We start from the raw sequence: 13382 nt of genomic DNA on the forward strand, positions 1-13382 counted from the left end.
ACACTTACGTGGTTAGAAAATGATCTTCAGACAAAAGGAATCCCAAAGCATATAATATTACATTAAGAATAATGAGGAGAAGAGTTGACTCTTCACAAATCCTTTCTTTAGAAGAGTAGTCTTCGCAAATATGTAAACAAAGCCCATCACTTTTAGTCTCGAAGGTTCTAAGAAATGCTTCAGGAGCACAAAGAGCTTTGCACTTACACCATCCACACTGTGCACTGAATTATCACATTCAAATACTGCAAGGGAAATAGTCCATAAATACTTAAAAGGTAGCTATTTAAAAAAATACAGTTAAATACCAAAGGTTTCCTCAAGCATATTTACTATCATCAAACATTTCATTTAAGCCACTGACTGTCAAACACAAAATGGAATGAATACCAATGTTTATTATTTAACTCACAAATACTGATGGAATCGTATGACAACAGAGCAGTTCTCCATCACCTTGGTAAGTCTGATAGACTGCTTTCCACTGTCTTCAGCCCGGAGTTCAAAAACTTCACTAAATTTGCTATGGTCATCCACAATTACCAGGCCACCATAAAATGGAATGATAGTTACATCTGCCCGCATTGTGATATTACAACAGGTATTTTTGGTTTATTATTGGGGCCTGTAGGGACATTTTCAATCTTACGCATTACTAGAAGTCCATCAATCACACGACCAAAAACAACATGTTTACCATCAAGGAAATTACATTTGGCACATGTAATAAAAAACTGACATCCATTTGTGTCTTTTCCACTGTTTGCCTGAAAGAGATTGACAAGACAATTAATAACAAATGTGAAATGCATGGAACCACTTTATATTAAAATGTCACATAATAAATAAGAATAATAACAGACTTCCAACTGTTCATTCTTCTGCAATGGCCTTTTCTTTCAAGTTACAAGTTTCACAGCAATTGTGGAAATTTTATTAATCCTTTTTTGATCACTTGTTTTCACCTAAATCCACCAAACTTTTATTTAATTATTTTCTAAATTATTTTGGTGTCACATTTCTCTGAAATACGAGGGTTGGAACTTTAACAGTGGCAACTATTTATTTACAGCTCGTGCAAAATAGATCAGTGTTTCAAAGTTTTACTGACATTCAAAATAGTCACCAGCATTGTGTATAGCACATTGCCAGCGTTGTGGAAGTCGTAGGATACTCTTAGCAGTGCCAGTTGTGTTGACATTTCGAGCGGCGTGGTCTATTGCCCGACGAATTTGTAGCAGCTCTGAAGTGAATGCCGTGAGTGTTTCCTTCAGTTTAGAAATCAAGTTGAATTCATGAGGGCTTAGGTCAGGGGAGTGCAGTAGGCGGTACAGCACTTAGCAGCCCCATCAGTCAAACAAATCACTAGCAGCTTGCAATGTACGTGCTTGAGCACTGTCCTGCATAATGATGGTAAGGTCTTACAGAAAGTGTCATCACTTCTTGTGTTCCAAAACTGAACAGCATAGGGACAGAGACACTTTCTGAAGGACCTACCCATCATTTTGCAGGACAATGCTCAAGCACATAAAGTGCAAGCAGTTACTGATTTGTTTGACTGATGGGGCTGCTAAGTGCTATACCACCTACTGAACTCCCTTGACTTAAGCCCTTGTAAGTTCAACTCCATTTCTAAACTGAAGTAAATACTTCACAGAATTCGCTTCAGAACTGCTACAAGTCGTTGGGCAATAGACCGCGCCGCTCGAACTGTCAACACAACTGGCACTGCTCAGAGTATCCTATGACCTCCACATCACTGGCAACGGGTTATACACAATTCTGGTGACTACTTTGGAGGTCAGTAAACCTTTGAAACCCATATCTATTTTGTAAGAGCTGTAAATAATAGTTGTCACTATTAAAGTTCCAACCACCATATTAGTCTTTCCACTTATGATTTAGAATCATCATATTAATTTCTGCTGATAATGAAATAAAGACAGAAAGAAGTATACATCAGCTCAGAAAGTGGCGTCAGAGCTACAATGCTGAATGTGTAATAATACAGCACTCTCAAGCAAAGTGTTCTACAAATACTGCCATGAAGGAGAGACTTCAGAAAAGTGGAACAAGTCAAGTCATACATTAACAGATAGAAGTAATTACTGCAAACTATTTCTGTGACATACACTAATGCTATATTATGATTAGTGCTAATCAACTCACACACATAATTATGGGAATTAATTTTAGTTTACATTACATATGTATATTAAGAGAAAGTAACTACTCTGATAAAAGATACTGCCTCTCCTCTAAAAGTACTCAACCACTGTTCTTTAATTTTTAATTTTATACTTCAAACAAAGCATTTATGTAACTTTACAAAGAACACTATCAGCTGGTTATATGCTCCCTAAGTCCATTTCTGTGTAACACAAATATTAGAACCGACCAAACTTTACATCCCTGATTCTAACAATTCTGAAAAACTGTAAAATGAGTTTTTTTTTAATATCTAGGGTTTTCAGTTTCCTGCCTTATGTCTCCTAGCAACCTGCTACAGTCTTTACACCACAATATAAATCTCCATTCTGAGCACTATAGAGGGATTCACATTTTATAAGGAAATGGTTGTGAATAGCACTGTTGATCAACCACAAATGCCATTAGAAGATAAGGAAAGTTCTGGCAGAATGTAAATAATTTAGGAGTAAAGGACACCACTCACCAAATAGCAAAAGAATTGAGTTGTAGACCAGTACACACAAAAGAGAAATAAAACTTGCTTGCTTTCAGAAAAAAAAAAAAAAATGCTTTGATGAACTTGAGACACTCCCTCTCCACACAAACGTGTACTAGGGCGGAGTGGAGGTTGTGTCGGCTCGAGTGGATAGAGTAAGAGGCAAAAGCAGGAAGAGGAGTGGGGGGATGGGTAGTTAGTGGCTTGGTGAGAGGCAGCAGGTTTGCTGTCTAGGAATGCGGGATGGAGGGGTGACAGACAGATGCATAGGCTACGCATGTGCTATGTGGGTATTGGAGCCAGTGTGATGTGGTGTATGATGAGGATGATGTGGAGGTGTGGGCTGGCAGGGGGGGACTAGACAGAGGAAGGTGGAACTGTTTGTTAGAAGGTACGGTGACGTGGGTTAATGGTTTATATATGGGTTGTTTAAATGATTCATATGGCGGAGCCACCTCAACTTCTTATCTATCAAAGTGCCTAAATGAAGATGAATTCCTGGACCTGTTGAATGGAAAGAATACCCTACCAAGCATGGAATATACACACAAAGTAAACTAAAGAAAGACAAAACTACCATACTGATAAGCAAAAAAATGGGCCAGCAACAAAATTCACTTCAAAAATGGAAACCACATAGTGTACAAAGTAAAAGGAATTCTCCTTTAGGAGCAAAAAACACAAAATGAATAAATCAAGGAGGAAACCAGCAGAAGACTAGCACATCCACAGAGTGTGTGCCTAATTAAAAGAAGTCAATTAATATCACACTTAGGCCTTAATCTGAGAAATAAATTACTGAGAACGTAAGTCTGGAGCGTAGCACTGTATGGAAGTGAGTCCTGACTGTGGAGGAAAAAAGAGAAGAGAATTGAAGCATTTGACCTGTGCTACAGAAACATGTTGAAAATTAAGTGCACTGACAAGATAAGTAATGTCATCCATAGAACTGATGAGGAATACACAAACTAAAAGATGGGACAAGATAACAGGACTGTTCCTTTTTTAAGATTTCAGGGAGAAATATAGTCGTCATATGATTAAGAATTAAGGTGTTTGCTGTGAGCCAGGAGAATAATTGTTCTCCTGACTGTGTCAGGTACATATGTTTTTGCATCTTTTATCAGTATACTTCTGTCTTCAAAAACCACCACAGTTCTGACAAGTCACCCTACGTCCTAGGTTTAGGTCATACTGTAGGTCATGAACAGAAGCTAGCCAAGCACTGAACCTTGGGAGACATGATATTTAATGTTTCCTTGCTCTGGTTGTAGTCTTGTTCCTTTGATAGTGTGACATCTGTTCGCCATTATTAAGATGTGGCAGAGAGCTGTTTTTTTACACATACCATTTCAGTTTCCCTAGTTCAACTTTATGACCTACACAATCAAAGGCTTTAGAAAGACACAAAAAATGCTACCACAAAAGTTTTTGTTTCTTAGTTCTACCAGGATTGAGTTTATTAGCACATATATTGACTTCTCAATAAAGACACTGTTGTTAAATGCTTATCTCAAAAAGGTGGCTAAACATTATGTTGTAAGCCACTTTTTCAAAATAAAATTGAGAAAATGATGAGGGAGATGGGTCTATAATTAAAAGTCACTTGTTTAAGCGCTCTTTTGTAAGTGGGAATTACTATTGCATAACTCAATCTTTTAGGAATTAGACCCAGAATCATCAACTGGAGGCTAATTCAAGACAGACACTACAAAGTAAAAACATGACTTTAATACTCTGGTTGAAATATCATCACTAACAGAAAATTATCTACAGTCATTGCTATACAGTGACCTAATGGGTTCATGAAGTCTTTTACAGTTGATCTGGGAAAACCGATGTTTGAGCCACTTTTACTTGCCCCATCCCGTATTTGTTCTTCTCGCTGTCTTCTTCCATCATTTTTGTCTAATCTTTCATCCCTTTCCTCTTCTCCCCTATTAAAATTCTTTTATTCACCACCTTCTTCTTCTTCTTCTTCTTCTAAGTGTATTTCCTTCTTTCTTCCTCTGTTCTCTTTTGAAATCATATCTGGAGTGCTTTGGTTTTCTTTGCCATTTCCTCCCTTACACTATCATTGCAACATTATGTTTCTTTCCACCTTTTTTTCGCACTGGTTCTTCCACACTTTTCCTGCTGCTTCCATCACCACTGTTTTGAACTTTCTTCTTTACTCCTCTAAATGTTCATGTCTTGATATGCTGCTCCTTACTATTTTCTGAAATTCTATAAATTTCTTTTATTTTGTCTTCCAGATCCTGTATTTCTGTTCCATTTTCCTTTTTTTAATCCCTGCAAATACCACTACTAAAAGGTATTACTAAGGTACTACCTTGGCATTTGTGACTGTTCTCTACATCTACATCTATACTCTGCAAGCCACCTTACAGTGTACGGCGGAGGGTACCTCTGGCACCACCATTATTTTCCTCTTCCTCTGTTCCATTCACGAATGGTGCAAGGGAAGAACAACTGTCGATAAACTTCCGTATCAACCCTAATTTCTCTGATTGGTTGCATTGTAGTATTTCGTGAGACATATGTGGGAAGAACTAATGTGTCATCCAACTCTTCTTCAAAACTCCACACTCTGAATTTTTTGTAACACTCTCACATTTACTACACTATCCCATGATGAAATGTGCCCCTCTTTGTTGGATCTTCTCTACAGGGTGAGTGAGGAGGAAAGGTACATGATTTGAGGGGGTGATAGTATTAGCGATTCTGAACAAAACACTATATGAATGTGTGCCATATTCCAAATGTTTCTGAGATAGATGTAATGTAACTTTTGTACATTTTCCTGAATAACTCAAGAACCGCACCTCCAGTGAAAATACATTGCGGTACAAAACTAAACTACATTAAATTTCCTACAAAATAGGTTCCACTAATTTTTTTCTCTAGAACTAATAGTTTACATAGAGAGAGCGTTAGAATATTGAAAATCTTGCACAATGTGCTTGCACTGTATTTCTGTAGGCCACTTTGACGTAGTTTCCCAACTCGACTGACAACAAGTGTCCTGTGACAAATCGTTCGTCTCAGCTTCCATGACAATACTGTGGTATTTTGTAAACAACATCAATATCTGAGAAACACAGAAAATAAATAACAATGTACATTAAATGTGTCCTATCTCAGAAAACATTTGAAGTAGGACATGTGTCCATATGGAGTTTTTTGTTCAGAATCATTAATATTATCATTCGTCAAAGCAGGTATGTTTCCTCCTGATTCACCCTGTATATCTTCTGTTAATTGTATTTGGTATGAGTCCCAAACTGATGAACAATACCAAAAAAATTGGTCGAACAGGTGTTATGTACGTCATTTCTTTCGTAGATGTGTCCTAGTAACATATTATGTAGTCTGCCACAGATTTACTTGACAAGTCACAGGCATATGAAGTTACCATATGCCTCTCCTACTTCTTAAACCTGGTCTAGCTGACTGTTAGTCCATTCCTTTTAAAAAGTCTAATAGTTTTCATTCTTCCTTGTCCATTCTTCGTCATTCTTCTACTGCTAATATTTTCTCATACCATTCTCTTTCCTTACCCATTTGTGCATTAGATCTCTGGCATTATCATAATATTCTATCCAGTTAGTTGTCTCTGCATTTAGTCTTCACAGTCCTCCTCTACTTGAGATACCTGCTTATACCTGCAGAATTTCCAAACCTTTCCCTTTCACTTCAGCCTTCATCGTCCAGTCACTGATTCCCTTCAGCTCCTCTTTCATATCTCCTGCTACTCCATGTCTTCCTTCTTCCTCATTCCCACACCAGCACAGCCTACATCCACTCCTTGATTCTCTCCTTCCTTTACCCTTCAATCTGGTTTCTGACAATTCTAGACTATCCAATCTCCTCTTATTCACTAAGTCCACCATTTCTTTCATCTTCCCTGTAAGGAACTGTATATTCAATTCGTAAAATCTTAGTCCCTGGGAATAACTGGGTCTTCTTCCATTATATCCATTCTTTCAGAGGCTTGTTCCTTGTCTGAAACAATGTTTTTTACCCAGTACTGGATTGCTGAGTTCACCTCAGATGGATTTGCTATCAAGAGTTTCCTCTGCATCCTTTCTGGTCCATGGGAGATACTTTATTTCCCTCGTACACCTCAACAGCATTTGAGGATAATAATTAATGTGACTGTATAACATTTCAAATTATATAGAAACCAAAGTTGACTTTCTTACAGTACATCTGCTTGATAACAGATGGTGTGAGCTGCTTTTACCTCCTCACTACGTGAATTGTATCACTTAATGAGAAAGCAAGAAGCAAATTACAGCATTTGTTATTATGCAAATGTACTATGAGTGAATTAGTTCAAATTCCAACATAATTTTAAACTGAAATTATATCGGCACACATTCATTACTATTTTCCTCATTGTCCTATTGAAGCAATAACAAGAATAATAGTGAAATAGATCAATTTAATATGTATGTAATAAGCAAATGAAAACTGAAAAGGATGATTGCTGTATATGGGTAAACATTTCTACTTATGCAAGTCTTTTAGTTCCAAAGAACAATTAATGTTTATTAGTAGCTTTCATAAGGTTTTGTTTTGGAACATTGAATTAATTTCGAATTTAATTGAAACCAAGGTTATGAAATACTGTTTATGTCTTCTTTGCTCATCTGTGAGAGACAAATAAATCTGTGGCACCATTAAATCCTGTTTAGTATATGTGTTTCTTGATCAATTGTTTTTGTACAACAGTTTGCAATGTAGTATTATTTTAAGGGTAATATGTTTTTATACCTGAAGTTTCTTTTGTTGTGATATTACCAAAAGGAAAATTCACTTCAGAAAAATGTAAATTACAAGGAAAGTATTGCTAATACTAGAAACAACAGATGCATCAGTCACTCTTGATGTGGGGTTTGAGTGACCTGCCCCATCTTTACAACCTTCCTCAACTTACATTATGAAGGATATACTAATTCTGAAAACTACTTGTGGATATTTCTATTTTTAAATGTGTATGTTGGTAGTACTTGGATTTTTACCTCATGAGGGCAATTAGTAAGACAACAGGATATGATACGAAGCTCATTGTTTGAGATGTCAAAGCTGAAGTCTGAAGGGAGACCATTTGGAGGGGAAAAGCTGGGATAAAAAGCTCACACACTGAAAGTAACAAGAACAGAGTAAGACTACTTCACTGGGCACATGCTGCAAACTTCAAGATTATGAGCACATACCTTCCTCAGGCGGACATTCACAAGGCAACATGGATATCACCAAATTGTAGAACAAAAAATCCAAACAGGCCATGTCTTGGTAGACCAACGACATAACATAAGTGTAAAGAACATGAAAACCATAGGAGGAGTCGAGGGAGGCACTGGCTACCATTTAGTCGTGACAGAGGTACAACAATGAATAGCTACAGAAAAGCCAAAGGGGGGAAAGAGCATAAGAGAATGAAATCCTGACACAGACCAATTTGAAAAATAATGAAAAGGCACAGAAATTTGTCATTATGCTTAAAAACAGATTTTGAATTTCTAACAATGGAAGACAACTTTTTTTTTAAGTGGAAGCAGCAGCAGAAATATGTGAAAGAAGGAGGAAGAAAAATTAGTTGTTCTCATCAGAAGAATGTGAACAAAAAATGAAAGAAAGGAAGATTCCATAAAAGCAAAGAAGCATATGAAAATGCTAACATGGAAACCAAAAATCTTCTCAGAAGGAAAAAGAGGGAGCATGTGGAAAGTAACTAAAAGAAGAAAAGAGGATAAAACTGCTTGGAATGCAACATATTTTCACAGGTGACAGGTTTTTTGAAAGAACCAAACATACAGAAATTTGGAAGGAATATTTTGAGGAACTTTTAAATGTCAAAGATGGAAGTACAGAGATGGAGGAACTACATGAATATTATAATGTAGAGCCCTTTGTTCAACAACGAAAGAGACAGCAGAAGCAATCCAAATACTAAAAAGCAACAAAGCTCCAGGGAGAAACAGAATACCAGCTGAAGTTCAGGAAAGAGAGACAATTCCTAAACAAGTACACTAACTTGTGACCAACATTTGAAATGAGGAAAGAATGCCAGCTGAGTGGAAAGGAGCAGTCACAGTACCAAATTCAAATTCAATTTTTATTATCACATAACATGCCTTATACAAACAAAGATTGTGACATAGGTGACTTGTCAGTTTTACACTATATATAATAATACTAAAATAGACCATAAACTAATAATATATATGATGTAACATCTTTAGAGAGGTATTTTAATTACAATTATAATGCATTGTTGCCATTCATGAAATCTTCTACACTATAGTAACATTTATCTTTCAGATATTTTTCCAGGTCTCTTTTGGTACCTTTTACATTTGGGTCATCCATATCTTTCCATATTTTATTTACAAATTTCATGCCCATATAATACGGGTTTTTTTCATATGATTTTAAACGGTGGGTAGGTAACATGTAGCTCGTTCTATATCTAGTATCATATTGATGCAAGTTGTGGGTTTCTTTTCGTGAAAGTGAGAGTTTCATAGATGTATATGCTTGGAATGCTCATTAGATCTAGTTTTACAAATAAAGGTTTGCAATGTTGCTTTGGTTTTCCCCCCATCCATTGCTCAGATGATTCTTTTTTGTAGTCTAAAAGCTCTAAGTAAATTTGTTTTTTCAGATCCCCAGAAAATTATACTATACCTAATAACTGAAACAAAATATGCATTATATACAGTTTTTCTTACAGCTAAATCAGTAATACTATAAAAGATATTCATAATATATACAAGGCTATTCAGTCGACCCAGTATGTTGTCCACATGGTGACTCCATAACAGGTTTTTATTGACTAACACGCCAAGGAATTTGACATAGTCTGCAGTCTCTAATTTTTTGTCCATATACCTTATTTCACTTATAGACTGTGCAGATTGTTTAGTGGTAAAATGAACAATTTCTGTTTTTGTAAAATTTAATGTCAAGAGTGATAAGCAAGATTGCAGAAGTTATAGAGGCATCTGATTAATTAGTGCAGTCTACATAGTGTTCTCCAAGATTCTCCAGAAAAGATTAGAACTGCATTTGAAAGAGGCGATAGATGAGAAACAAGTGGGATTTATGAAGAAACGATCCACCATTTATCAGATACTTGTATGGAAGGAAGCCGTAGCAAAATACTGAGGATACAACTACACAATGGTAATACTGTTTGTTGAGTTTCTGGAAGCCTACATTGTGTAAACAGAGAGAAAATGTGAGAGAGAAGACTGAAATGGACAGAGAATATTCCATGGCTTTTGACAGAAAAATAAGAGTCAGGCAAGGAGATGGAATGTAACCACTCTTGTTCAACATAATCATACAGCAAGTCCTGGACGAAATAAACAAAGCAGAAGAGGGAAGTAGGGGATAAAAATTACTGTACTGGCCTCTGCAGTTGATGTAGCATTAATCATTGAAAATCTAGATGACCTAGAAATAATGGCAAGAAAATTATTTCAAAAATCAGAAAAGTTGGTTTAAAGGTAAATAAGGAGGAAACAATATTTATGATGTTAGAAATAAATTATCAGACAAAAAGGTGGGAAACCATGCAGATTGATAACAACATGTTTGAAGAAGCAGAAGAGTTTGAATGTCTGAGGTGACGATAAAACTGGAATGCACAGCATCATATTCACTCAATGAATTATTTCTCTGTGGGATAGAAATACGAAGAATATGTATGTAGTCAGACAGAAGGATAAAAGTTTTTGAAAATGAAATCCTGCAGAAGATGTTTGGGTCAATTTGTACGGGAGGAGAATGGCAAAGAAGAAAGAACAGGGAGCTTTGGGATATATATAATGAACCAGATATTATTGCGGATGCCAAGACAAGGAGACTGAGATGGTTCGGCCATGTCTTTAGAAAAGAGGAGGGATCAAGACTGAGAGAAGTGTTCGAGAAGAAACCCAAAGGCCGAAAACCTTCAGTGGAACACCAATAATATGAGAAGACCAGGTGGCCAAGATCTTCAAATACTTGGAGAAAGGGAAGGAGATGCCAAAGACAGAATATGGTGAAGGAGGCTACTTGACAAGGCCAAAAACCAACTGCAGCAGTCTGTGGGACCAGGAGAGTAAGATTAAGATTAGGTACAATTACTACAGCACGTTGTTTTCCATGGCTTAAACCTGCCTAGCCTATGGACTGTTTGCAGTATCAAAGTCATAATTTCATGACTTAATATGGATATGGAGAGTTGACAACCACAGCTCATATCTCTGTTTAGAGATTGGTTAGATATATCATGCGTGACAATATCAAAGAAATAGTGGTAGTCACATATGAGGTGTGATCAAAAAATTCAGTAAATGAATCTATTTAGTAGCAACTGCTGATGTTACTACAACCGTTTGAAGTAATTTGCTTGACAGCTTTATCTGTTGAGACAGGCAATGTTAAGTTGGAACACATTCTGACTTAGTAAGCATCAAGAGAAGATAGAGTGAGGTTGTGTTTACCACGTCTGTCGCGCATCATGAATTTAAAATGAAGCATGAACATTCTGTTTCAAGCTGGGTAGAGGGGGGGGGGGGGGGCAAAAAAGCTCATGAAATCTTGAAATTGGTGTATGGCAATAATGCTGAGACTGTGAAGACTGTTTAGAAGTGGTAAGAAGACAGGCAACATTCAGGACATCCATTAACATAAAAAACAGAAGTAAATGTGAAAAAAGTGGCAAAAATTGTTTGTTCAAACTTGTGAAGTTCTATTTGAGAGCTTATTGAAGCCCATAGCATCTTGCACAGGTCCATGGAAAGCATTCTGACCAATAATTAATGATGCGAGTGAGTGCAAAATTTGTTTCCAGGCTTTCGAGTGGTGAGCAGAAGGAAAATTGTGTATCAGTTTGCACGGAGTTGAATGGTCATCTTCATTCACATCCAGACTACTTGTTCAAACTGTAACTGGAGTTGAAACAATGTACAAAGAAAAAGGCCAGAAAAATGGCCCAATGGCTTCCTTCTTCATCACGACAATACACCATACCACACCTTGATTTTAATTCATGAGGTTTTGGATGGAAATATGTTCCTATCTGTCCACATCCACCTTACATGCCAAATTTAGCACCACATAGTTTCTCGCTCTTCCTAAAATTTAAAACTGTGCTTAAACAAAAACATTTTGACCCCATTGCTGACACTGAGAGGAAGAAGTTTTCCACAAATGCGTCCAGTCATGGATTCAACAATGGGATATATGCACTGCTAGCCATGGACAGTGCTTTGAAGGAGATTAAATCAACTTCCATGTAAGCTTATTATTTTGTTCCTAATAAAACTATTCACCAAATTTTTGGATCACACCTCGTATTATGAAACAATAAAATGGAGAATATTAACTCATACAAACTGATAAATTTATATGCATCCAATGTGATTACACATCATCATCTTTTTTTCGGTCCCAAATCAGCGCAGAGATGACGTGGTTATAGTCTGTGCAGAATGACTTGGCCAGTACACGCACAGATGGCAGGGCACGTATGGAAGAACAGTAGTGGTGGGGGTTACGGACAGGTGTTTTATGGGAAATGCCGAGCACTGGAGAGGATGTGCCATTCTAGTCTCCATTCATATTTTTTGTAAATATTAAGTGGGGCCCCTCCATGTCCACACTTGCATGGTGACTGTTCAAAAAGCTCTTCTGTCACCTCTGCTTTGGTTAGTACCTAAAAAGAATTTATTTTAGCCCTGCTTGTTAACCAGTGACTTTCAGAGAAGCGCCATGAGTGGCAAATTCTGTGTAAAACCTACACATTTCTCTGGCTGCTATGATAAAATCTGCTTATTTTGCCAAAACACAGCGGACTTTACAGTCTCACTTCACTAATGTATCATGCAGACACAACTGCGAGAGAATTCTGAACAGTGGTTTATTAAGTGAGGAACTGAGGAAAAGTTAGGCCAGTAGCTTATGAAAAAGCACATCCTCAGCACAAAAAAAGTGTAATGTCTTCACTTATGTTGTTCCAAAATCCATAGCATTTCTCTTTTCACCAGCTATCAATGGCCCTTAAAAATTACATTCTTTCATCGAAAAAGTCTGTAGTTAGTGGAATAACATGGTACATGACGAAGTTTATGTGCTATCATTTGCCAAAATATCGTTTTGATACGTCAAACTGTGTATGAACATGAGGAATGTTGCAGATATTTTACTCTGGCTTTATTGCTGGCACGGCGCAATCACTAATGAGTGCACTGTGTCAGATCAGTTTTCTTGAGAATGGTGGCAGATAGCTATCTCTGTCCAAATCCAAAGAAAAATTCAATATGTAAACTAAATTTCATACAGAACAACGTATTATGTAATATGCACCAAGCACAAAATCATACTGACCTCTATTTTTAATTGCAAACTTTTCCAAGTTTTGCGAAGTGTCTTACTTCCATGTAAATATCACAATAACTATCACCATTTGCTGTGTCATCCAAACAAGACACAGCTGGGCCAAAAGCACCACAGACAAGGCGCAAAGATGTGAGCTGATTCCAGTGCCATAGAGGCTTGCCACTTGCGTGAGTTCCACCAGCACCATGGATGGTGCTGAGGATGAAGATATCGACTTCACCTTGGCCAATTGCTGGTCGAGTACAATCCGCCAACAACCAGACAACAATGGACAGAAACCGTCTCGGAAGATAGATAA

General features: G+C 37.0%; 1 protein-coding gene across 1 annotated transcript in view; it reads right to left on the minus strand.

Moving 5' to 3' along the window:
* Positions 1-314: 314 nt before the first annotated feature.
* Positions 315-13382, minus strand: part of LOC124789981 (peptidyl-prolyl cis-trans isomerase H) — a 40779-nt gene continuing 27711 nt past the window's right edge. Inside the window, exon 4 of the mRNA XM_047257525.1 lies at positions 315-767. Within this exon, the coding sequence (XP_047113481.1) occupies positions 570-767 (198 nt within the window). The 3' untranslated portion in view covers positions 315-569. The remainder of the gene's footprint in view (positions 768-13382) is intronic.

The sequence above is a fragment of the Schistocerca piceifrons genome, chromosome 3 (genome assembly GCF_021461385.2).
Source record: "Schistocerca piceifrons isolate TAMUIC-IGC-003096 chromosome 3, iqSchPice1.1, whole genome shotgun sequence".
Classification (NCBI taxonomy): Eukaryota; Metazoa; Arthropoda; class Insecta; order Orthoptera; family Acrididae; genus Schistocerca; species Schistocerca piceifrons.